This window comes from Taeniopygia guttata, chromosome 1A (genome assembly GCF_048771995.1).
Source record: "Taeniopygia guttata chromosome 1A, bTaeGut7.mat, whole genome shotgun sequence".
Lineage (NCBI taxonomy): Eukaryota > Metazoa > Chordata > Aves > Passeriformes > Estrildidae > Taeniopygia > Taeniopygia guttata.
In genome coordinates this window covers 71,477,908-71,502,137 of record NC_133025.1, presented here as the reverse complement: position 1 = coordinate 71,502,137, position 24,230 = coordinate 71,477,908, and the positions used below count along the sequence as shown (strand labels likewise).

The following is a 24,230-nucleotide window of genomic DNA, read 5'->3' as shown; positions in this document are numbered from 1 at the left end:
GCATCACACAGTTTGACAGCTTTCTTGTACGAATTCTAAATGGCCTACCAAACACCACTTACTTAAACCCCTTCAATAAGTCTCTTTGGTGTATAGATTGTGGAATTTTTTTTTGGTTGCCATTGTTGTTTTTATTGTTGGTTGTTGGGGTATTTTTTGCTTACACATTTGAGGAGAGGGGAAGCAGCCCAGTTAGAAGCTGAGGGTGCAGTTGCACTGTCTGTGTCATTGATGGAAATATTGAAGAGCACCTGTCTTGAGCCAGAGCCCTGAAAGGCACCACTTGCCACCAGTGTCCACCTGTACATAGAGCCCTGACCACAGGTCTCTGGCTGTGTCCCTCCAGCCAATCCCTTATCCACTGAATGATCCAACCTTCAAATCCATGTCTCTCCAGTTTGGAGATCCAGGATGCCATGTGGGACTGTGTCATAGGCCGTAGTAAGCCTTAGGCCTAAGGAGAAGTCCACTGGTTCTGCCCCATGACTTCCCAGGCACAGAGGTCAGGTTCTGTAGCCCCCCAGGTCTTCCTTTCTGCCCTTTCTGAAAATAGCAGTGATGTTTCCCTTTTTCCATTCATAGAATCAACAGAATATGTTAAATTGGAAGGGACTTACATAGATCATTGAGTCCAGCCCCTGGCTCTGCACAGGACACACCAACAATACCACCCTGTGTCTGAGACCATTGTCCATACACTTGCTGAACTAAGACAGGGTTGATGCTAAGACTGTTTCCTGGGGAGCTTGTTCAGTGTCCCACCAGCCTATGGGGAAAGAACTTCAGTCACCAGGGACTTTGCCTGACTGCCATGCCTTTTCAGTGATGGAGAGTGACTTGGATCCAGTATCAGCCAGCTCCCTGGGACCCTGGGATGCATGTCATCAGGCCCCATAGATTTGTGCCTGTCCAATTTCATCGGAGGGTCTTGAGCCTGCTCTTTGCTTACAGTGGAAGATTGCCTGCTCCCAGCTGAGGATATCAGAGCAGGGTCAGCTCAAGCAGCTTGTGCAGAGCCTCATCCCGTTGGGTTTGAATATCTCAAAAGCCTTCTGACTTTTGCAGGGGAAAGTATAAACATTAACTCTGGAGCAAAACAAAATCAGATCACCTGAGGTACTTATGCCCTATCTTTTAAATTTACATTCAGCACAAGATCATGATGGGCAAAATAGTTTTGATATCTGACAGAAGACTACTCAGTGAGTGTAGTCTGTTAACTGACTAGGTAGGATGACAATCCACAGACAGGAAAAATAAATGATAACAAATACATTATAATAAATTATAATAAATAAACAAATATATAAATTATAACTTCATCCTAGACTCAGAGAGGATGGCAGGAGAGAGGGATATTGAAGTGAGCAGCATTGTTTTCTCCCTGAATACCCACCTGGGCAAAGCAGAGCTGATCCTGATGCTTTTCCTCACTGGCAGCTCTCTCCAGGGTTGCAGTTACACAACATGTCACAAGGAGAAGAAAAACAGTCTTTTTATATCTCCTCACCCATCTGTACTTCCTTTTTCTAAATGAGTACTGCTAACAAAATTATCAGAAGTATCATGTTGGCAGTATTTTTAGTAAACAGCAAGAGACTCATGTGAACTTGTTCCTCCTTGTCCTTGTCCCCTGTACAGACAACAGACTGGAGAGTTTTCAGGGCAGAATATTTTGAAGTTCTTATATTTCTGCCTACCAAAGAGCTGGTCTGTGCCAGCAGGCCTAGAGCTGACTGGAGAGGCAAGTTTTGAAGAATAGTTCCACCCCCTTGAATGGTAATGCCAGGTTAGGATACCCTGAGTTCCAGGGATTGCCTTGCTATTGGATCATGAATGGCTCTGTACACAATAGCTGGCAAAGGAAGATGATGGAAATCCACATGGGAATACAGGAAAAGAAAATAGAAAGTATGTTTATTAATTAGGAATGTTCCCAAGGGTTTCCAAATTGTCCTAAAATAGTCACACACATTCCTAAGGACAGTGCAAATGTGGGTGGCAAGATCCTCCTTCTACTGTTTGGGGGGAAATGGGGATGGAGGTGGAAAATAAACTAGAAAAGGTATTTTCATTTGGTTCCCTGGCTTGGCTGAAGCAAGGCCACCACTATTGCTGTTTAACCTGCACTGTTCCAAGAGTATTTCTGCCAAGAGTTGTGTTCTAAGATTGGTTTGTACTTTGCCACTGCTCTTACCCTCAACCCCACAGAAGAGAAGAGGTGACTGGGCCAATTCCTGCCTAGTGCTTCAGGAATACAGACTCCACTGCTCCCTGTAATCTCTCTACTCTGTTTCATAAAATCCCTTTTTTTTCAAACTTTGAGATGTCACTTCCACAGCACCTCTGGTTTTATAATGGCACCTGCGCACCCAGCCGTGAGGTTCCTGATGTGGAATTTGGCTGCTTGCCCCCACCCCACCTTTATGATGGAAAATTTTATCTTGGTGATCTTCATTTTCCTCCTAGTCTTTTCCTTCATGTTCCTCACAATTTGCATTGACACTTACTACCTGGGACAGCTTCTGCAGGGCTCTGCTCCATCTTTAATGCCAAAACACTTGCTTTATACAAAGAAATGTATGTATGCCTTGGGCTGGAGGAATTTATTTGGAGAGGCTGAAGGAGAACATTGTTTGCAGCTCCTTCTAATCTGCTGTTCTCCATCCATCTCCCTTTGAAGTCAAAATCCCTTGATTTTAATGTGAGTCAGGCTACTGCTTAAGAAGCCCCATTATTTCCTCTCCCTTTTGCTCACAGATTTTAAGATGCATCTTCATGTATTTCACCAGAGAAATTCCATGTGTCTGCATGGAATCTGTTGGTTTTATTTTGCAGAGGTAGTAGGTGTTCATAAATAATGAACATACTCTGAGCTAAGCTAATTTACTGTAATTTTTGTGTTTCATGTTCCCTTATTGAATTGTTTTGAATGAAGCAAAATAAACGAAGAAGTAATTAGTGAGCATATCCCCACATTTCCCAAGCTTCCTTTTTGAGTCATTGTTTGTGTGCCCTCTCTGGGAACTTGTTTCTAAACTCTTCTGCTTTCTTGCTGACATGGTCTGAAACATTTTGAAATCTGCATAATTTAACCTACACACTTTTCTACTCTGACCTTGCATTTGGTACCATAATAACTTTAAAAAGGCGCTTTTGCTTTTTGCCACTGCTTTCCACTGCTTTTTTTTTTTTTTTTTTACCCTGCAGTTTATCAATAAACTGATTTTCCATGCTTACATTTCCCCACCAAATCACTTTATGACTTCATGAGTATAGGGGGAGGGATTGATAGGGGTGATTTAATTTAATACATATTTGTGTTCTGTTTGGCTTCTATCAGCTTCATTCTGAAACAATACAGATGAAATATCTTACAATATATGGGTTTTCTTTCATTAGTCATGTTTTACATTCATAGGAAAATAGATCTTGTACCAAGTAATTAATATTCATGTGCACAGTAAAAATTAACTGTAGTCACTCTACACGCAAATAAAACATGTGCCTATGACACAAATTAAAACCACCCCCAAATACTTCATGTCCTATCTCAGCATCTCTTTTTGGCATGCCTAGCCATGAAAAGTCTTTTTAAACTTATTGGATTTGCCATGTGTCTAGTAATTCTGGTTTCTCTATACAAGCCTGACTATCTGCATGTGGCCAGAGATGTCCCCCAGCCACGACACTTCAGAGCGGGGGAAGGAAAAACAGCTCCCTCTTTCCAGTGGAGGCACAGGTCCTGGGGTGCTTATGTGTTTAAGGATAGTGCAGCAGTTGAGTGGTGCTGAATAACGGTTGTAGGACACTACCAGGAGCTGGTCAGCCTGATTTTCATGGATTTTTCATTTGACCTAAAGAGACAACAAGAGGTACATATTGCAAGAAAAAATGCTTATGTGTAATAAGAATCATTTAAGTAAACTGGTGACTCGAGTAGGCTGAGTAAGAGGATAAAGGTGGAAATGTAAGGTTTGTAGCCATGGCCATTTGTTTCTGAGAGAATCTGTCAGAAAGAAAAGTTCAGGAGCAGGCAGTTGCCTTTAGAGAAGTGGTCAGAAGTGGCTGTGGTCAGAAGTGGCTATTCTGGCTGGGTTGTGAGGAGCAGAGGCATGTGCCAAGTGTGAGGTAAGGGGGAGTGTGAACCCGAGGTTCTGTCTGTGCTTGATAGTTATCCCCAGTGTAACCCCTGGGCTGGGCATGCTGCCTCCCTGCCTCTGGCTTGGTACCTGGATGAAAGGCAGCCCCTGAGGCTGCAGCTCTCTCTGTGCTCTATCGTCAGAAGGAAAGGGAGCTGTGCAGGAGCACTGGGCTCTGAACAACAGTGAGCTGAAGAGCAGCTCAGTGGGAACGGGCAGCATGGGTACATTATTAGTGTCACGGTGCATAAACACAGAGTGATGCATATGGGAAAAAGCCTCCCATGGAAAACAATGAGCTAAGCGCTCACCACTGTCATGGAGAAACATCTGTGGGCTGTAATACAGGAACAGGGGTCAGCAGGGGCTAAAGACCTCGACTCATTTTACAAATGAAATCTTGTCAGAAATCAGCAATGTTCACCCTGCCCCTGTACAAATCTGTGGTATGCCCACATCCATGAGCAGTTTTGCTCTTCTCAGCTTGGAAAAGGCATGTGGAAATGGAAAACATTCAGGGAAGGGTGACAAATGTGGTCCAAAGTATGGGATGGCTTGCCATCCCAATTATGCAAGCATTAACTGAGCTTGTTCTTTGAACCTTCCCTAATTCTACAGCCTGGAGAGGACATCTATGATAAATGCCAATAAATTAATTTATGTCTTGAGGGGGTGATTGGCCACTGTCACTTCCAGGACAAAGTAAAGAGCTGTCAAGGGGACATGTCAGAATAAACAAGAGTGAGCAGTTTTTTTCCATCGGGTGTATTATCCCAGTTCCCAAAGGTACGCATTTCTAGCGGAATTCTGTCTGATAATCACCCTAATTTATCTGAGGTGCTGTTTTATTTAAAAAAATCCAAACAAAACCAACAAAAAAAAGCAACAATATAGCATAAAATATGGCATAGAAGGTGATGTCTCAGGTCCAAGTGGTTCATCTTCCCTTAGAAATGTTTTCTGCTATTAGATTTATAGCCAACAAACATATTTGGTCATTTGCACGAGTCAGATCCAAATGAGTTCAGACTCATCCTTTCCAAATGAGAGCTTTTCATCTGCATATCCTGGCATATTCTATTGGAAAGGAGAACCTAGTGGTCCTGTAGCAGCAGCTTAGTTCTCTCAGTGAATCTTTCTGATGCTCCTTACTCAGAAACCCCCAGCTCCTAAATGTGGAGATGGAAAAGGTCCAGTAGTCAAGCCTTCCTGAGGTGGGATGTCCAAAAAATTGCTGCAGCTGTTCTACAATGACACCAATGACTGTCTCAGCTCCTGCCCACTGTCAACAATTCTCTTTGCTTTTTTAAGCTTTCTGAAGGCAGTGTTAAGCCCATGCATCCTTCTAACACAATAAATCTACTTTGCTACAGTGGAAAGCTGGGCATATGGACAATTGTTTTTCTTGAGACAGTATTAAAGGCTCTTATTCTGGGCTCAAGTGTGGATCCACTATACAGCCTTGTCACAAATCAGGAGCAGAAATTGTCTCTTCTTACTTTGCAGGAAATCTAACTTATGTGAAGCAGGGAAAGCCTGTGAGCTTGGTCCAACACCCTTAACCCCTGGCAAAGCTTTCATTTTGTAATATGACTTGAAAGATAAATTATTCTAACAGGAGGTATGGAGGTAAATTAAAACAGGGGTGTTAATTTGGAGTGGGTGTGACTCTTTTGAAATGGATGAAACTGCCCTTTATTTACTGAGTCTGGATTTGCTGCCTTTCCCCTCCCCATACCTGTGGAGGAGCAGGTGTCCCACTAAGCTCAGGTGGGAGCCTGAATGTGTGTCCTCAGCTCTCAGTCCTGCCCTTACCCCTTCTTTTTACCAGATCAAAAACAAGCCCACTGGAATTTTAACCTGCTTGTTTTGTTCTGTTAACAAATACCGACCACAAACCTGTTTTTCTTGCTTCCTTGATGGAGAAGGAATGACAGCATATGGAGAGAGAACTGATGTTTGTACTTGTGGGGGTCAAGAAGGCTGGAAGGGTTAAACAGGCCTGGGTTTGAAAGCAGCAGAGAAAAAGACCATGACAACAAAAATTATTAAAAATAAAGCCAAAACATGAAAACCAAAGACAGACTTGGGCAAAAGCTTTTTATGGGAAGAGTCATATACACACATGGGATAAATTACAGAGAAAGGGCATGGAAAAATCCCCCATCTTAAATGTATATTTTAAAGCAAAAGAGCAAGGGGGGGAGAAGAAGAGACATGGGATGTTGCTAAAGAAACATGAGAAAAACAGTGGAGGAGCCAGCAGGAAATGGCAGTGAAAGAGCTGCCAGCAAAGGACTGGTGGGGCCAGTAGTGCTCTGGTTTGTCCAAGGCCATCGTAGCACCTTTCCTGATCAACTTAATATAGGTACACATGGAAAAGAGAAGTAAAACACCTGATCCCTCCTTGGAGGAACTCCTGTGGACTGCAGGGCGGGGGGGGGGGGAGAAGTAAGAGAAGGGGAGCACAGTACTCATTGCAAAACATTCCCCTTGGCTGTCACCCAAGAATTCCTATGGGAACCTAAGGTACTTTTGGCATGTGTGGTGTTAAAACAAACCTTATCTGTGCCACTGAAAATTAGATCTGCACTGATTATCTGCACACACTGATGAGAGCAGCTGCACTCTTGTCTGCTCTCGTTCATACCTGCTGTGTTTCCCATGTTTATCCCTGCTTCCAGCCAGGTCTTATCGTGGCTGCAGCAACACTGCTGAACTTAGCTTGTCCTTGTCTACACTTGCAGCTAATTCACGTTCAGCCCTGGTTCAGCTGCTCCTGTTGCTGACACCTGTTGTCAGCAGTCGGTAATTTCTTTTTTTAGGACAAGCCTACATTGCCCTGGAGCTCAGAAAGGGCCTTAAATGAGACTTAATTCTATTCAGATGTAGTTAGCAGTATTTAATTAGCACAGTCCCAAAGCAAAAGTCAGTCTATTCCTTGGATCAGTGGAGTATATTCTGGATACTTTCCATACTGCTGCAGGAGCCTGACCTTTTTTTTTTTTTTAATTTTTTTATTTTTAATTTTCTATCTTAAGCCCAAAAAATGTGCTGGGGCTTTTTGAGCACTTCCAGAGTAGGGGCCACATCTTAATAGACAGATTCCTTTGCAGATGGCTTCCTGCTTGTTTGCAATTGCAAAACTCCACTGAGGCAATTACCATGATTGCAGACATAGGAATGTGACATTAGGAAAGCATTTAATGTATTCTCAGCATCTGTTACAGTGCTGCTGCAAATGGAAACCTCAGGGAGAATGCCAGCACTATGGGCAAGACTCCTTTAAATCAGGCTGACTAGAAGCTCACATCCAGTCTGAGCTCGATGTGCAGGTACCCTCCGAAGCCCACAAACAGACACAGGCACATCCACAGGGTGATCCACCTATCCCAGCTGATGTTCCAGAGAAGAGGGAGGACTTGTCTTCTCATGGTGTTCCATCCGGTGGGAAAATGAGTAGTTTAGATGAGGAATCCCATTTTCTCCAGCTAAAATGAGGTGACTCAAACCCTGTGCTCTGTGATAGCTGGGATTTTCATAGACCACTGCAAACTGTCCCAGAAATTATGAGCCAATGCTATTTCACCTCTATGGACTTGAAAGCTGACAAACGAGGAGATCTGCTTGCCAGAAGAGTTCAGTTTCCCAGAAAGTGATGCAGGAGCTGGCAAGAAGGTACTCTATAGGAATAAGGAGTAAGGGGGATGTATCAGCAATAATGGAGACAAATCCCAGCCTTAAGATTAAAAGCCTGAGCTGTGTAATCCAAGTAGAGAACAATGCTCTGGGACTATTTCTTTTAACTTTGCTGTTTTTTCATCCATTTTCTCCCTTATTTCTATGACAGTGCATACACCACATGGCTAGAACATCATGCTACTTGAATCCATTTTAAAATGAATGTTCAGAGAAGACTATTGAACTGCTTTTTTTTTTTTTTTGAGCCTGTTAGCTCTCCTCTAGTGAAATAGTTTCATTTTGCATTACATAAATAAATATCAGAACAAAATAAATAGACAGAGAGAATTAATAACATATATTCATTTTAAAAAGACCCTGAACTTGAAACAACCCCAAAAGACAAGCAGGAAGACCCAGGCTGGATGATCTGGGAGAGCTGGTTCGCTGGGGTGCAGGTGGGATATGAAATGGGAGCTGCTGGTTGAGCTCTGTGCTGTGGGAGAGGACACATCCATGATTTGAAGGGATTGATTCCTCATTTCTGGAAAGGAAGAGTTTGAGCATCTTCATGGCTGCAGATCTTGAGAGAAAAGGCTGCTGAAATGTTGCAGACTCATCCAACTGAGATGGGTCTCCCACACAGGCTGGGTTCCACAGTTTAAAGAGATTTCACTTCCCTCATCCCTTCCTCCTGTGGGTTTTGGGGCTTGTGCAGAGCATGGTTTCCAGAAGAGCCTGCAGCAGCCATGGGTGGTGACTAGAGCAGGTCTTGAGAGCAGCAGGTCTCAGGCCAGAGCTTCCCACCTCAGCCTTTCCTACTATTCACCCACTTGGATCCTTGCTCAAAGTGCTGCTTCAGCTCCTCACATGTGGGGGGCACTGGGATCCAGTGACCTCACAGCTTGCAAAAATGTCTCATTTCCTTTGGGGGATCTCCCTCTCATGTTGTATGGAAATACCAGCTGGCAGGGACCAGCTGAGGACTGGGAATTCCCTCGACGACTGAGCACCTGGGGCTAAGATTCAGTGTCTACCATTTTCTGACCTTTGGGTCCAGCCAGCACAGCTGTTGGTGGGGTTGTGCTGTGAACCAGACCTGGGAGCTACACTGACTATTAAACAAAGCCCCACCCTTTATTACTAATTTAACCTGAGGCACCTTGCACAAGAGGAGCATCCACTCCACTGAGGGAAAAGGTGACACCAAGGTGAAAATGTGCAGCTGGAAATGGTGATGGTGGAAAAAAAGTGACTTTGAAGAACTTTTGTTTTGGTGGGCTTTTTACAAGAGTCTAGGCCTAGATTTTAAGAAGTTAGCCTGAAGCTTGGACTAACGTGATTAATTTCAAATCAGCTGTTAGGGACAAACACACTGCTTCTTTGAATTGAAAGTATCTTTGAGTACTCAAAGTACTAAAAGTACTTTTGAGCCTTTGAGTATCTCAATTTGTCTGGCAGAGGGAATCCCATCCCCTATAAACACTCTGATGGGGCACTGCCACAGAAATCATCCAGCTCACCTTCCCCCTTCTCCAATTCTCGTTTCCTCTGCTAGCACAAACAGTTCTGTGCTGACACAGGCTGGTGAAGTAGTCTTGTTACTACTGAGTTTAGCATCTTTTTTCCTTCCTCAGAAAAGGCCACTCACATTTTGACCTTTCTTTTCCTCAGTGGTGAAAGAGCAACAGTTTGTAGCAGTGCTGCAAAATCATCTGGATTATTTCCCTTGCACAACCCTTTTATTTTTGTTAATTTCTTTTCTTATATTTCAGTTTCAGTTTAAAGGCCTCGCTTAAAGCTGATATAAGAATAAGTGGCAAAGGATGGAAACCTCTTAAAAAATTGGCTTTGTGACATTGTAGTTGTGGAGGGGATGGTGCAGCAAATGGTAATGTTTAACTCTGCCCTTCTGTGGCCAGGAGCTCAGCTAGGGGCTGCGTTTGGCACTGCAGCCCATCACTTTGGTGTGTGCCCATCTGCAGGACACACCATGCTGCCCGCTCCTCCTCCAGAATTTTGGGGAGCTCTGTCAGGCCATGGGGCACACAGGCTTGCGACAACTCGCTTATGCAACACAGGCTGTATCTGTTTGCTGCTGCCAGATTGTGGAAATCTGCAAATAATTGCAAAGTCTGCCAGTTTAATTGGATTGTGGTGTATTTGCACAGATGGGTGAAGTCTTCTGGGCCATTATTTTCCAGAGTGACTTAGCACTCCTTCTGCTTTAAGGTACTCAGTATGAGAGATCATAGAAGCAATGGCTTTCTGCAGATTTTTTAAAGAGAAGCACCCCCAAACTGAAGTAATCCAAACCATAAGTCACCTAGAAATCCCTTGCCATAGAGACCTTGAGATGGAGGATGGGGATCTTTCACAGTAGCTTGATGTAAACCAAACTAAATTCATAAAAATAATACAAGACATCTTAACACATCATTTCTTCAGCAGAAAAATCCAGTGTGAATGTGTATGTGTGCAGGCATTTTTAGAAGAAGTATGATGAATAAATGAATATTTGTAAAACAAAGGGAGGAGGAAAAGAAGGACATTTTATTTCACATGTGAGTCAGCTGTTGTTATTGTTATTTTTTTTAATGAGGTACAAAATGTTGCTGTGGAACATTGTCCCTGTGTGCTCTGGCCCTTTTCCAGGCCTAGAGTTCAGTACTTGCTGGGGAAAAGAAAGCCTCATACTTGACTTTCTGAAAGATAGGCCGTTATCACTTGGAAGAGGTCAAAAAGGAAAAGAATCAAATTACTTATTCATTAAATACAAACTCTGTAAAATTGCTCAGAAGTAACTAGCCCCCAGGGCTCAAGCTACAGGTGCCCAATATCTGAATGTACAAAAGAAAACCAGTCTATTTGTATTATCATTAGCTGTATCTGCCAAGAATTAGCAGGGAGACAAGAAAGCTGTAGAAGATGCTTCTGTTCGCACCAAGAGATTCCACTAAATCTGCAATTTGTAAGAAGAAACAAATGGCTATTTTAAAACATTGTTAGGAACACTCACAGAAGCTGTAGGACCAACTTTAGATCACTTCAGTTAAATACAAACATTTTTCACAGGCAACAAAATGATATAGTTACATGATATTGATGTAACTGTTTTTGAGAATATTACCTTGGAGGTCTGCACAGCTCTAATGAAATCAAGGGCCCTAGTGCTAAAGTCATTCTTGAAAACAGGACTTCAGTAGCTTTGAACCTAACCTAACCTTTGAACCCTTGGAAAGTCTTCCCAAATACTTCTCCAGAGCATACATCCAGAGCTGAAGTCCACTTCTCCCTTGTGTAGCCAAAGTGGACCTCAGCTTCTGGTGTGAGCACTTATCACTGTTCTGCTGTGTCAATTAGCTTTTGTCTTAAATCTCGTGGTCCTGAAGCCATGCTACTGCCAGAATCCTTGAATCTTTCCTTCACAGCAGAATGAGCTTCTGGTTCCTGTGGGTAAGGAGGAAACCTCAAAAGAGCAGAAGAAATTATAAAGAACCCAAACATATTATTTTTTTGAAAACCCAGCATTATGAAATCACTGAAGCGACTTTGCACCCTCAGAACCATCCTAACCTCCCCCTTCCCACCAGGCACCCTGAGAAGGCTTCTTGCCAACCACCCTCTAGAGCATTACAGACAGGTTTTCAAAGGTGCTTACACACTTGAATGCCTTGGAGGAGCTGGCCCTGTCTTCTCAGCAGGCTTCACGTGGCCTGTTGTGTGGCTGACCAGGCTCTTCTGCGTGCTGAGAGTTGGGGTTTTTGTTTCTAACTCTGGGGCTGAGCAAACCAACCACACCAGAGCAAAGCAATCCCAAGGTAGGGTCTAGCAAGGTCTCACAGTTTGCTCTGAAGGCTTGCAAGAAAAGACTCCCTACCGGTCTGGGATGCTCTGGCTGCGCTCAGGTTCTTCAGCCCCCGCCTAAAAAAATAGAGTGCTGTAGGCTCAAAAAGACACCCACAGGGACAGATGAGGGCTTAGGATAATTTTTGGTAGTTTTCATTGGTTTTGCAGGGCAAAGGAGTTCTGAGAGGTTGACCATATCTTGAGAGTGCTGGAGACCACCAGGAACAGAACTTCTGTAAGGACATTGTTACAGAAATCCAAGGAACAATTTTTGAGTCAGACCATAGCTTTTTCTGCTTTTGTGATTTCCCATCTGTCTTTTTCAGGCTTAAGGTGGAGCAAAACAGAAGAAAAGGAGGATTGCCAGGGCCTCTTATAGTATTAGCTATGTTTCGTTGCTGTCCTTCAAGTCAGTTATTACATATAAACTGCGATATTTGTGATGATAACTTTGTCCTTTGCAAACATCTTGAGTGGATGTTGTTCTCAAAAGCCTTTCAAACTAGAGATAACAAGGTGACAAATCCTTTAAAGTGATGCTTTCAGGTACTCCTCTTTGAATAGATATCCCAGTTTAGCTGCTGGCAGCCAGATCAAACCAAGCAGCTTGTAAGAGTCAAAATCACAGCAGATTAGGCTTCTGCTCAGAGAAACGTCTAACTCCTTATGAGGGAAACCCATAACAAGTGCTGGTAAATAAGAGGTCTCTCTCTCTTTTTCCATCTTTCTCATAAGCCACTGAAATCATGGCCACAGTACATTTTGCAATAGACTGGCTTCAGTGAAATAACGTTTGCTTTTTGACTTGCCAGCTTGCTCTACTTTTTTTAGGCTTGGCTAGTTTAGGTCAGTCATGAACAGAATCAGGAGCACTGATGCAGCCCCTTGGTTACTGGGCTCAGGAGGCTCTTGCCCTGTCTTGCCCTGTCAGGACCATCCTAGTGGGCATGGCTGGAAGGATGGTGGTAGAGTACGTGTTTTTACAAGGGCCTGGAGTCACAGGACAAGGGGAAATGGCTTCACACTGACAGAGAGAAAGCTGAGATTGGGTATTAGGAAGAAATTCTTCTCTGTGAGGGTGCTGAGGCCCTGGCACAGGGTGCCCAGAGAAGCTGTGACTGCCCCTGGATCCCTGAAGTGTCCAAGGCCAGGCTGCACGGGGCTCTGAGCAAACTGGGATAGTGGAAGGTGGCCCTGCCCAAGGCAGGAAGGCGGAAAACTGGATGATCTTTATGGTCCCTTCCAACCCAAGCCATTTTGTGAGTCTATGATTCTCTGAAATGCCTGTCACCTACCTCATAACAATTTTCCCACTGCCAGATGCTTGCAGAATCTACTTTCCATCTTCCCCTGTAATAGCATCCCATTACTGTAGGTTAATGCCCTGGCTTTTGCATCCCGGAGCTGTACAATTGCCTTGCTAGCTTGGTTAATACAAACAAGATGTGGTACTGTACAAACAGAGCATTTCCAATGGCTAAAATCTAAACAGATTAGGAAAAGGGCGAGGGAAGAAATGGAGGTGCCAAGAGTTGCAGCAATGTGCATGACATGGCCAAGGGAAGCCAGAACCAGATCCCAAGCCCTGATAGTAATCTGTTACTTAATGCCATCATTTCGGTATGTGAGATGGGTCATCTTCCTTAAAGGGTTTAGAAAGTAGCCAGACCAGTTCCTCTGTTTATATAAGGAAGATGTTTGTAGACCTTTTGATCCTAAGGCAATTAATACAGCCCACTGGGGAAAGAAGAAAAAGGAAAAGAAAAAAAAAAGACAAAACTAAAAAGAAAGAAAAAGAAGAAAAAGCAAAAAGAAAGAGAAAAGAAAAATAAAAGTAAAAAAGAGAACTGGGCTAGATTCTCATGTAAACAGCACCTAGAATGCCTAAAATTCTAACACATGCAGATGTTTTTATGTTGGGGTATTTTTTTGGTGAGCGGCCTCTTTGTGTTCAGCTGTAAGCATCACATTTACATAGTTCTGCATTTCTGAAAAAGCCTGTTGCATGAAGTTGGGATTCTACCAAATGAAACCAAAACACAACACTGACAAAAAATAACAAGCTCTTCCAACAATGTTCAGTAACTGACTTAGAGGTTAGTGCTGTGTTCTGGGAAAAAAATTATCCAGGCACCATATAATTTCATGCATTTCATAAAAACGTTAAACATGTCAGAGGAATGTAACACATGACAGGGTGTTTTTATTTAATGAATGGCTGCAAGAAATGATGCCAGCATCCCTTCTCACAGATGAATGCCTTGTGCCAAGAGAATTGCTGTACAAGGTGTCATCACTCGGGAACCTAAAGAATTGTACTTGAGAAAACATTGCTACAAAATATCATTCCCTTCCCAGAAAGGTTCACTTCAGGCTTTGTAGAAAAGCAGGACAACTCATTTCCACTGCACATAATTCTTCTGTTGGGAAACTTTCTTAAATGCATAGGTGTCAGAGCAAGGGGCTGGAAAGCTCTTTAATCTCATAGTGACAGTAATGGCTCCTGGTTGTTGTTGGTGCTCAGCTTTTGCTTTGGGTTTTTGATACTCAGAACTTTATGAACACGGAGTAGGTTAATCCTCTCCACACCCTGAAAAGGGAGAGGGAGAGAGGGAGAAGGAAATGGAAGAAGAAGGGGAAGGGGAGGGAGAGAGGAGCAGAAAGGAAGGGAAGGAACATGGAAAGGAAAGGGAACTTTAGCTGCCATAAGAAGTTAAGCTGCCATAAGTTTTAACATAAGAGTCTAGTTAAGACTCTTATGTTAAAAATTTGCTATTCTAACAAAGTGGCATGGGTTATGTGATGTATTAAATGAGAAGTCTTATAGACATGGAGATAGACTGAAGATTACTTTTTTTTTTTCATATGGTGTGTTTTCTTCAGAGAAATTAGGTCACTTCACAGCAAGTAATCAATTTACTGATTTAGGCCTCACCTCTACAACAGTAGTGTTTGCTGGGACAACATAATCACGTGTAAGTGTGTGTATTTATTTTTAGAGACTGTATATTAACATCCTCTTTCTTATTCCTGGTTTGAAAAAGGAGAAGTTGGTTACCCAGAAAAGTGCATCCATCACTTCTGGCTGTAGGACACTCCTGGCTTCACCTGTGCTTCAGGGGTAGTTCAAGCTTGCTCCTATTTTGCACGTCAAACAAAAAGAAAAACAAAAATAAAATTGTTTGAGCCAGTCTTCCCTGAGAAAAAATCAGGGTATTTCGGATGGACTCCTTCTCTAGAAAGTCAAGGGAAGCTGGTGACAAGCAGAGAGCTGCAGAGAGCTCTCTCTTTGGAGAATGAGATCTCTTTTTGGAATGAATACTTTCAGCACTAGTAGTTTGACCTGTGTCTTCTGCAGACATAACTGTGTAACCTGCCCTATCGTTATAGCACAGAAGAGGCATTTCTGACACAGCACCTGACTTTAAAAACAAATCCCATTAAGGACACCCTCAAATCCCCCTAAGGACAACCCAAATCCCATTAAGGACACTCCCAAGCTGTACCTGCAGCAACACCCCCACAAGGACTCAAAATCCCCTGGGCTGGTCCTGGCATCTGAGCCCACCCAAGGCTGCTGCAGGTGCTGGCAGGTCCGGGACCCCTGGGCACCCCTGGGCACCCCCGGCCCCACCTGCCGAGAGGGGAGCGGGAGCAGAGCCCGCAGAAATGCCAGCAGCAGGGATGGCAGTGGGACTTGCCCAAGGACAGCACTGGGGACGCTTCCAACAGCAAGGTCAGGTCCTGGCGCTGGCCTGATCTCTGTCCTTAGGCTCCCTCTAGAGTTTACAGCAAATGAACCAAAGGTCTCAAATGCCACTTGAACAGGAGGGTAGCGTCTCCTTGCCCCCCTAGGGAGTGCTCTGCTCCTGGGCACTGCTGGATCATGTCCCAGAGCCTTTGTACACTGAAGTGGCTCCTTCCTTCCTGACAGTCTCTGCTGCTGAACCTCACCAGGTCCTAATCCTGCCTAGAAGGAAAGGGCTCCTGTTAAGTGAATATTATATGGTGAATAGTTGGGGTCTGCACCCCAAATCTCATGGCAGGATCACCCCACATCTCCTGAAGGAATCAGCACTTGTTGTAGACCTGGAGAGGCGGGGAAGTGGCTCTGGCTCAAAACAGCTGAGGTGGGTTAGGAGCAAACCTCCAGATGGGTCATGCCAAATCCCTGCTTTTTTCATCCTCCACTCTGGAGGACACATCCTGGTGGAGGAGCTCAGGTATGATTCCAAATTTCCCCCCTATTTGCAAGGGAATATATAAAATCCCAAGCAACCCAGATACTTTGTGTGTGTAGTTCGGATGGGCTTTGCTGGCTCATGGGACAGCCTTATAAAGTGCTGGGGAAGGCGGGTGGCCAAAAAGAAGATGGGAGGCTTGCCTAAGCGATTCTGGTGGAAAGAGAAACAGCGAGCAGCTCTGCCAGTGGAAAAACCCAAACAAGAGCGAGGAGAGGGGTAGTGGGAAGAGAGGGGATAGGCTGTACAGAGCCTGTTAGAACAGCCAGGATATTCTTCGCCCAGACCTTCCTACAAACACTCCTCCCTCCTTCCTGCTTCACTCCTCCAAGTTTTATTTGGGGTTTGGTGCTGTTGTTTGGTTTCCTTTTTTTCTCTAATGCTCTCCTCCGGTCTTTGACTGGCCGCATCTCCAGCTGAACCGGCACCGTAGGGGGCAGAGCCGGCTGCGGAGGCTGGAGCTCAGCCCTGGCCCCGTCCCCATCCCGCACCGCCTCCCCCGCAGCCCCACTGCTGTGCCCCTCTTTTGCAAGACGATGGCGCTCTGATCTTTCCACAGCTTCACTCCGGGACTTTCGAGTATATTTTTTCCTGTATTTTTTTTTCCACGTTTCACTGCTACTACGAGCGGGCGCCTGCCTCTGTCCCGATTTGCTGCAGCCATCGGGGGTGCTGACTGTAAACAAAACACTTTAGATCATGGCAAGGTCGCTGCAGACACAGCCTTCTTTTCTTTTCCTTTTTTTTTTTTTTTTTGTGTGTGTTTTTTGTTTGGTTTTTTGTTTGGTTTGTTTTTTGTTTTTTTCCTCCTCTGCAGCCTCAGCGATTTAAGGTGGATTGCCCAGCTCTCATGGAAGAGGTGGGAGGACGAGCCGAGAGAGCCGAAAGAACGGCGGGAACCAACCCCGATCCCAGAGCACGGCCGCGGATGCTCCGGGGATGCGGATGCTCCCGCCCCGGGGGAGATACTCTGATTTTTATTTTTTTTCCCTTAATTTTACCCCCTTTCTTGTTGATTTGTCCCAGCGCGACCCTAACGTTTCCGGCGGCACGGGCTGAGGGTTGTGCTGTCCCCAGAAAGACGGGGGTACACCCTCTCCCCTTTCCCTCTCCCCAGTCCCTCTGAGAGCGAGGCAGGGTGATAGAGGAGAAGGGACAGAGGGATAAACCGAGGGGCAGACCATTTCTCATTCATTTTCTCCGTTGCTTCCATCAACGGCTTAAATTATTCGCGCCCCTCTTCTCCTCCCCCACCCCCCTCCTCCTCCCCTTTGGATTTAATTATTCGTGCTCAATATACTTGTACAGCATCCAGGGACTCAGTCTCAGGCCCTTGTGCTAAGGAAAATATAAACAGAACAACAACAAAAAAACCCCAGAAGGTGTTTGTCGTACAGTGACTTTTTTATTTATTTTTTTTTTTTCCCAGGGGCTTCAGATAAATCAGTTCTCTCTGTTGCACTGCTGTCATGTTGCTGCTGCTTTACTCTACTCATGGGGTACGGAGTCTTTTCCACTATTTGGAAACCCACATTCCCCACATTTTTTTTCTTTTTCCTAGTTTGTGTTTATACTCTGGTACAACTGTCATAATCCTACTGTCAAGAGGGCTGCCTTTCCCTTGTGGATTAGGGAGACAAGCAGAGACTCCCAGAGAGCGGAGAATGGGAACTCCTCACCTAAGGAGTCTCAGGTGGGACACTCAGCAGGTTACCAGCAGGGAAGCCCCCATCGACAGGATGAGCCCTCGGCATCCTCAGACACTTTCTGCAGATCACTTAGTCACAACTTCCTTGTGTGGATCAACAAAACAAGGTCAGTGTCCCTACACCTGGCAGAGAAAATGAAGCTTGAAATGGAGCGTTCTTGCTCGTGACAATGGAAGTCAAAGACAGGAAAGCCCAGAGAAATGAAGATGAAATCCTGCAAATACAGCAGATGCAGGCCCACTTTTTTCCAGCTGATGGAGTTTTATCATGGACTTGCAACTTCAAAAAAAAACTCAGGTCCGGCAGACATGTGAATATTAGCTATAATTTTTTACAAGTGAATTGCTGAAACTTGTCATTTCTGAGAGCAGTTAAAAAACAACTTCCAAGTATTAAAATCCCCAGCATATAAATAAAAATAATGTGGCTAATAATGTATTTCAACCTTGTGGTTTTTAAACTAATCTCATTTGTTGTGTTTTGGGTTGGTTTGGGGTTTTTTTTGGTTTTGGTTTTTTTTGGGTTTTTTTTTTGGGTTTTTTTTTGCCTGTATGCATAATTTTTTTTGAACTTGGGTCTGATGGTGCTCTGCTGAGTGGTGTGAGCATAAGCTGGAGGCCTGATGATGGCCAGCAAAGTGCTGGCCTGGGTTTGAACACTGTGTGAAGTCCACTGTTGTGTCCTCTCTTCAGTGTGTCCTCCTGCTGTGTCCTCTCTCCAGTGTGTAAAATCTCCACATTTTCAAGGCCAAACCTGCTGACTCTCATCTCAACCAGTTAAACCAAATTATATTGACCCTGCCTTGTTGAGATACTTGTGTATCCCCCTCACCCTCCCACCGTGACGTTTGGATAGGTTTGCTCTGCTTGCAAGAGACCTGTCCAGATGGATTGGCGTGAAGAGCCTTCAGGGCCCGCCGAAGATTCAGTCACCGGATCTGGACACTTGGAAATGTCACAACCTTTAGTGCCTGAGAGATCCTGCAGTGTCACACAACACTCTGGGGGCGTGCCCTGCCTGGTGAGTGAAGATGGCTGTAGAAAGGGCTGGAGAAAAGGGGACCAGAGAGGAGTGCACAATTGTTCTTATGTCCACTACACCTGCTCTTAACTATACGAGGAAGTTGCTTAGAAAATCCCTGGCTGTGACTCTCTGCTCATCTGATCTTTTGGGCATACAAACAGGACAAACCCCAATGCTATTTTTTTTTTTTTCTTTCCTCGAGTAGCTGACATCTGAAATCCCGGCAGATGTTATTTTAGAGACATTTCTTAAGCTAGTCCTCTCTCTGCCCAGAGGGCAGGAGATGATCGTCTCGGCACTAGGAGCCATCAGCCCATCTCCGCAGGCAGTGCACTCGGGATGCTGCGGATCAGGGCGCTGGTCCCCGCGGCATGCCGTGGGGCGGTCAACCTGCCCACTAGCCCCGAGCTTGCCCCCAGCCCCGGACCTCATCGGGGACGTGTCGCCAGAGCCCACCCGGGCAAACCAGCGCGGTGAGCCTCTCCTGTCACTGCTTTGACTCAAAACCAGCCGTCACTATTCCTCAGGCACCCGGGCCAGCAGCGGTGCGTGTTTTTGTGGGGTGGCACAAACCCCGTCGGGTTTTGCAGGCTTTACGGAGGGATGAGAAAAACAGGCTCGGTGGTGCCGTCCCACCCGTCTCGTTTTCCCTTCGCTCCCAGCTCGCCCCGTCCCACCTTTAGAGCCGGCGGCGGCGGCGGGGCAGGACCGGGCGGACGGGGCGGTGCCCGCCGCCGTAACCAATGGCTCAGCCGGGCTGTTTAAATAGACTCGTCCTGTCAATCATTTTCTTCTTCGTCAGACTCCCTTCAATCGCCATATTGGGCAACCAAGAAAAGGGCTTGTCTCTTGTTTTTTTCCGTCTCGCTTTTACTACGCGGCGGCGGTGCGATCGGCAGGGGCATCATCAGCACCAGCGCCATCGCCATCGGCGGCGGGCCGGCACCGCGGGGGCAGCGCTGCGCTCCGCTCCTCACCCGCCCGGGGCTTCCCGGCGGCGGCGGCGGCGGCTCTCGGGGCTCATCCCCGGGCCGGCGCTTATGCAAGGGCGCCTCCTCGCCCCTTCTCCGCCGACCGAAGGCGAGCGGGGCCGAGGCAGGGCCGCAGCGCGGGGCAGCGCGGAGCGGAGGCGCCGAACGGAGCCGCCCGGGTGCCAGGAAATAAAGGGCGGCGGAGGCCGCGGAGAGAGAGCAGCGAGAACAACAACCGCCGCCTGGAGCTACAGCGTGCGGGGAGATGTCAAACGTCCGCATTTCTAATGGGAGTCCTACCCTGGAGCGCATGGAGGCCAGGCAGTCGGAGTACCCGAAGCCGTCAGCGTGCCGGAACCTCTTCGGGCCGGTGAACCACGAAGAGCTCAACAGGGAATTTAAGAAACACCTGCAGGAGATGGAGGAGGCGTACCAGAGGAAGTGGAATTTCGATTTCCAGAATCACAGGCCGCTGGAAGGCAGGTACGAGTGGCAAGCCGTGGAGAAGGGGAGCTCGCCCGACTTCTACTTCAGACCCCCCCGGCTACGGAAAGCCGTCTGCAAGTCTGCTGGCCGCCAGAGCTTGGATGTAAACGGGAATTGCCAAACCGTGGTTTTTGTCGGTTCTCAGGGAATCTCAGAGGACACTCACTGTGTAGCTCAAAAGACTGATGTTTCAGAAAATCAGACGGACTTAGCAGAGCAGTGCACTGCCCAGAGGAAAAGACCCGCAGCCGATGGTAACGTACCCCACGGCTCTGCTCCGCGTCCCACTCGTGTCAGCGCCGGCGCTCCAGCCCTTCCGCCCCTGCCACGCGTGGCACCGGCTCAGTGTGCCCACCACCCCCGCCCCTTTCCCCCTAAAAAAGCCCGGGTAGTGTTGGCAGTCCCGGGGGTCCCGCCTAGAGTGGGAGCCGGTAGATGATTTGCAAGGACGAGCCCTTAGACGGGGGTCAGATTCCCCGACCCCTCGCTGTCCCACTGCGGGACCCGGGCTCCTGCCCAGGTGGGAGGAGGTTCACAGCGTTCAGCAAAAGACGAATATGGATTTTAGCCGAAAAGAGGGAACTTGCGTCTCCTACCTAGGGAGAAGCCCATCTCCCCACCCCCTGCTCGCTTCACGCAGCTGATACCTGACATGGGGATCTAAGAATATTCCCCCTCGGCTCCATCTATCCCCCCTGGATGCCTGGATGCCAAGCAAACATCTGGAAGGAAAATATTTTAATATCTTTCTTCCCCCCCCCCCCCCCGCCCCCTTCGTTTTTAATTTTCACCTCCTAGATTCCTCTCCTCAAAATAAAAGAGCCAATACAACAGAAGAAGAGGTTTCAGAAGACTCTCCCAGTGCCAATTCAGTGGAGCAAACACCCAAGAAATCAAGCCCGGGAAGACATCAAACGTAAAGCGTTTAGGTCAGTTCCCTTTAGGATCTGGCATTAGGATGCAAGTAAGGGAAAGAAGGAGTGACCGAGTGTCTATCCCGCATCTCTAAAGGGGTGGGGAAGGGGCTTCGAGCCCCTGTGGGCTCGCCGAGGGGTGTTTTCTCCGAGGAAGGGTGGCTTTCCCCGAGCACTCGGCAGTGGGTGTGTGTTGGAGGGTGGGGAGTGGGAGGCGCAGGGCTTGAAAAGAACAAAACAAGGAGCGAAGCCCAGCCTGGGTTCGGCAGCGTCAGGGGGCTGGGGCAGGGGCTGCGGTGGTACTGCCCCTGCCTTCCTGCGGGATGGGCACCGGGGCCAAGGAGGGCCCTTTCCCAAGGACCGTGCGGCTGCAGGGGTGGAGTTGGAAGCGCGGCTGGTGCATCATGTCAGATGCCAGCGGATTTCGGGGGACTTCCCCTGTCCCCTGATCCTGGGGCGTTTTCACCTCCAGTGTCAGCCTTGCCGTCGCATGTCGCGGCCACCTCGCACTGCGGGAGAAATAAGTCACGAAGTTGGGTTTAAGGAGAATCCGAGCACTTTCTCAAAATCCGAGCAATGCAAAGTTGTTGTGTTTGGTATGGGGTTCCCCAGCCCCCCCCCCCCCCCGCCCCCCCGCCCTTTTTTTTTGTGCTGTTTTGGTTTGGTTTTAGAGGCTGGCAGGGGGAAGGGAGTGGGTTAATGGGAGGCTGGGTTGTGCAGCTTTTTTTTTTTTTTTTTTTTTTTTTTTTCTTTCCTTTATTTTTTTTCTTTCTCCCCTACCCCCTTTTTGTTTTGAGGCGAGGGCTGGTGCGGGGAGAGTTGGTAAAAGTTGCGCTGGCGGTTTGGGAGCCGAGGTTAGGAATGAGGTTTACAATAAAACGATTTGTGATTGTGCAGAGAGAGAGATATTAAGCTGTAAAGCAGAAGTTGCAACAAATTAGTCCCGCTGGGGTGAGCCGTGGCCGAGCGCGGCCGTGTGAATGCCGCTACTCCCGCCCGCTTTTGGGGGTGGGGGCACGGGAGGGGTCCCCCCGCGTTCCCCGCCGAGGGATGCAGGCTCGGGGGGCCGCTGGCAGCGGTGCGGAGCGCGGCCGGGGCGGGGGGGCGGCGGGGCCCCGCCCGGGCCGGGCCCGCCCGCCCTGGGGATGCGGTGTCGGTTTGAACCGGTTGCGCCGTGGATCGCGTTTCTTGTCGATGTTTTCTAATCGCTTTCCCCGGTCTTTTTTTTTTTTTGTCTTTTTTTTTCCCCTTCATTATTCGGGTTGCAGAGCAGAGGATGTGCGTCCTCGTTCGTCGGGTGCGGCGGGCGGCGATGAAGAGAGGAAGATGAAGAGTTGTAGTGGGAAAGGAAAAAAATACATATCGCCGATCTCCGGGACATGGAGGTCCTGTACAAGCACTGAAAAAAACAAAACAAAACAAAAACAACCAGCAACAAAAAGCAAACAATAACACTAAATTTTAGGCATTCTTAAAAGACCTGCCTCTAAAAGCATTGGATGTAGCATTGTGCAATTAGGTGTTTCCTTATTTGCTTCATTGTACTACCTGTGTATATAGTTTTTACCTTATGTAGCACATAAAACTTGTTGGGAGGGGGGAGGGACTGGAAGAGGGTGACCGATTGGAACTTGCTTTCACAATCTAGCAAGCCAAGAAATCTATGAAGAGAAGCAGTGTAGGTTTTTTATTACTTAAAGATGTATTGTCCCTTTAAGTGGGTCCATAGTGTTTTTCCTCTCTTTTTAAAAAATTTTAGATTTTTTTTCAATGTATCATCGTGGTAACTGCTCAGAGCAATTATTGTGAAATTTCTTCCTCCAGCATTGAACTGAAGAGGAGGGCGCTATGATGATTCTGTTATATAGTAGCAGAAGTTCCTCGCTCTCCCACACCTCCGAATCTATATACCAAAACTTGTAATCTGTAAAAAGTTGTGTAAAATCATCCCACCTGAATACATTTCCTGATTATTTTTTTTAACCTAATCTGGAAGGCTTTTGCTCTGAATCTGGAATATTGTTGTTTTCTGATCTGACCCACTTCCTGAGTGTGAGAGGAAAAGGGATACTACATCTTTAAACAGTATTTCTACGTTGCCTGTGTACTTGTATGTAAAAATAAAAAAAAAGTTTGAAGTGTACCTGTGTACATAACTCTGTAAAGACACTGAGAAATTATACTAACTTATTTATGTTAAAAGATTTTTTTTTTAATCTAGAAGACAATATTTTTTCCCCATAAAGCCAAAGTGGCATGTTTTTGTGCATTTGTAAATGCTCTATTTGGTAGACTTTTTAGAAGTTTTTTTTTTTTCTCTTTTTTTTTTTTTCTTTTTTTTTCTCATAATTAATATGGCTGTGCTTAAAAGATTGCAGACTGAGCCAATTTAATTTTTTTTTGTAATGTATGGGGAAAAAAAAATCCAGATTGATACTGTTTCACATCAAGCAATCAATAAAGAAAACTGCCATATATAAGAAATATGGTCTTCATTAGTGTGTGTTTCAACGTCCCTCAGCCTGGCACAGGAGGAAATAAGACTTCAAGAAATAACAGTTTTCCTTTGAGTGCCCATCTCTTCACGGGTCTCTGGTGGAGGTGAAAGTAAAGGATGCAGCACCCTTAGTGCAGCGTTGCCATTTCTTCATGGAAGGGTGCTCAGGCATTGGAACGACCTGCACCGGGCAGTGGTGGAGTGACCATCCCGGGAGGGATTTCAAAGACATGTGGATGTGGCACTTACGGACAGCGTTTAGTGCTGGGTGAACAGCTGGATTGAAAAGAGGGCTTTACCAACATAAATGCTTCTGAGTCTCCTCTATGGTAATTGGGAATGATGTGCCCTCTTGGTGTATAAAAGTGGAATTTCTGTGTCAAAATGTTTTTGGGGTTTGGGGTGGGGTTGTTTTTTTTTTTTTTTTTTTTTTGAGAGAGAAGAGGTATTTCGAGGTATTTCTTGCACTTAGTCCTCCTGACTCCTAAGGCTTCAAACTCGAGCCCAAAAGAGCGCCTCCCGGGCCGCCATCGGAGAGCCAGCGTATCCCGGGGCTTACCCGAGCTTGTCCCTCCGTCCCTCGCTGCTGGGGCCGCGCTGGTGACCGGAGCCCCGGGGCATCTTCCCCGGGCGGCCGCTCCTGGTACCAAAGATGGCGCCTCGCCCGCCCCGGGCCCGGCGGATGCTGCCGGAGGCGCCGGCCGCGCTCCGCCGGCC

General features: G+C 46.5%; 1 protein-coding gene and 1 long non-coding RNA gene across 2 annotated transcripts in view; one reads left to right on the top strand and one right to left on the bottom strand.

The window, feature by feature from the left end:
• LOC115493497 (uncharacterized) overlaps window positions 1-1,502 on the bottom strand; it is a 29,640-nt gene extending 28,138 nt beyond the window's left edge. Inside the window, exon 1 of the long non-coding RNA XR_003958325.4 lies at window positions 1,397-1,502. This is a non-coding gene — a long non-coding RNA (uncharacterized lncRNA). The remainder of the gene's footprint in view (window positions 1-1,396) is intronic.
• Window positions 1,503-19,445: 17,943 nt separating this feature from the next.
• On the top strand, window positions 19,446-22,372 carry CDKN1B (cyclin dependent kinase inhibitor 1B). Its single transcript, NM_001245396.2, is given in 3 exon segments — window positions 19,446-20,356; window positions 20,901-21,031; window positions 22,285-22,372. Coding segments are annotated over 2 exon segments (597 nt in total). The 5' UTR covers window positions 19,446-19,881; the 3' UTR covers window positions 21,023-21,031; window positions 22,285-22,372.
• The last annotated feature ends 1,858 nt before the right edge of the window (window positions 22,373-24,230 follow it).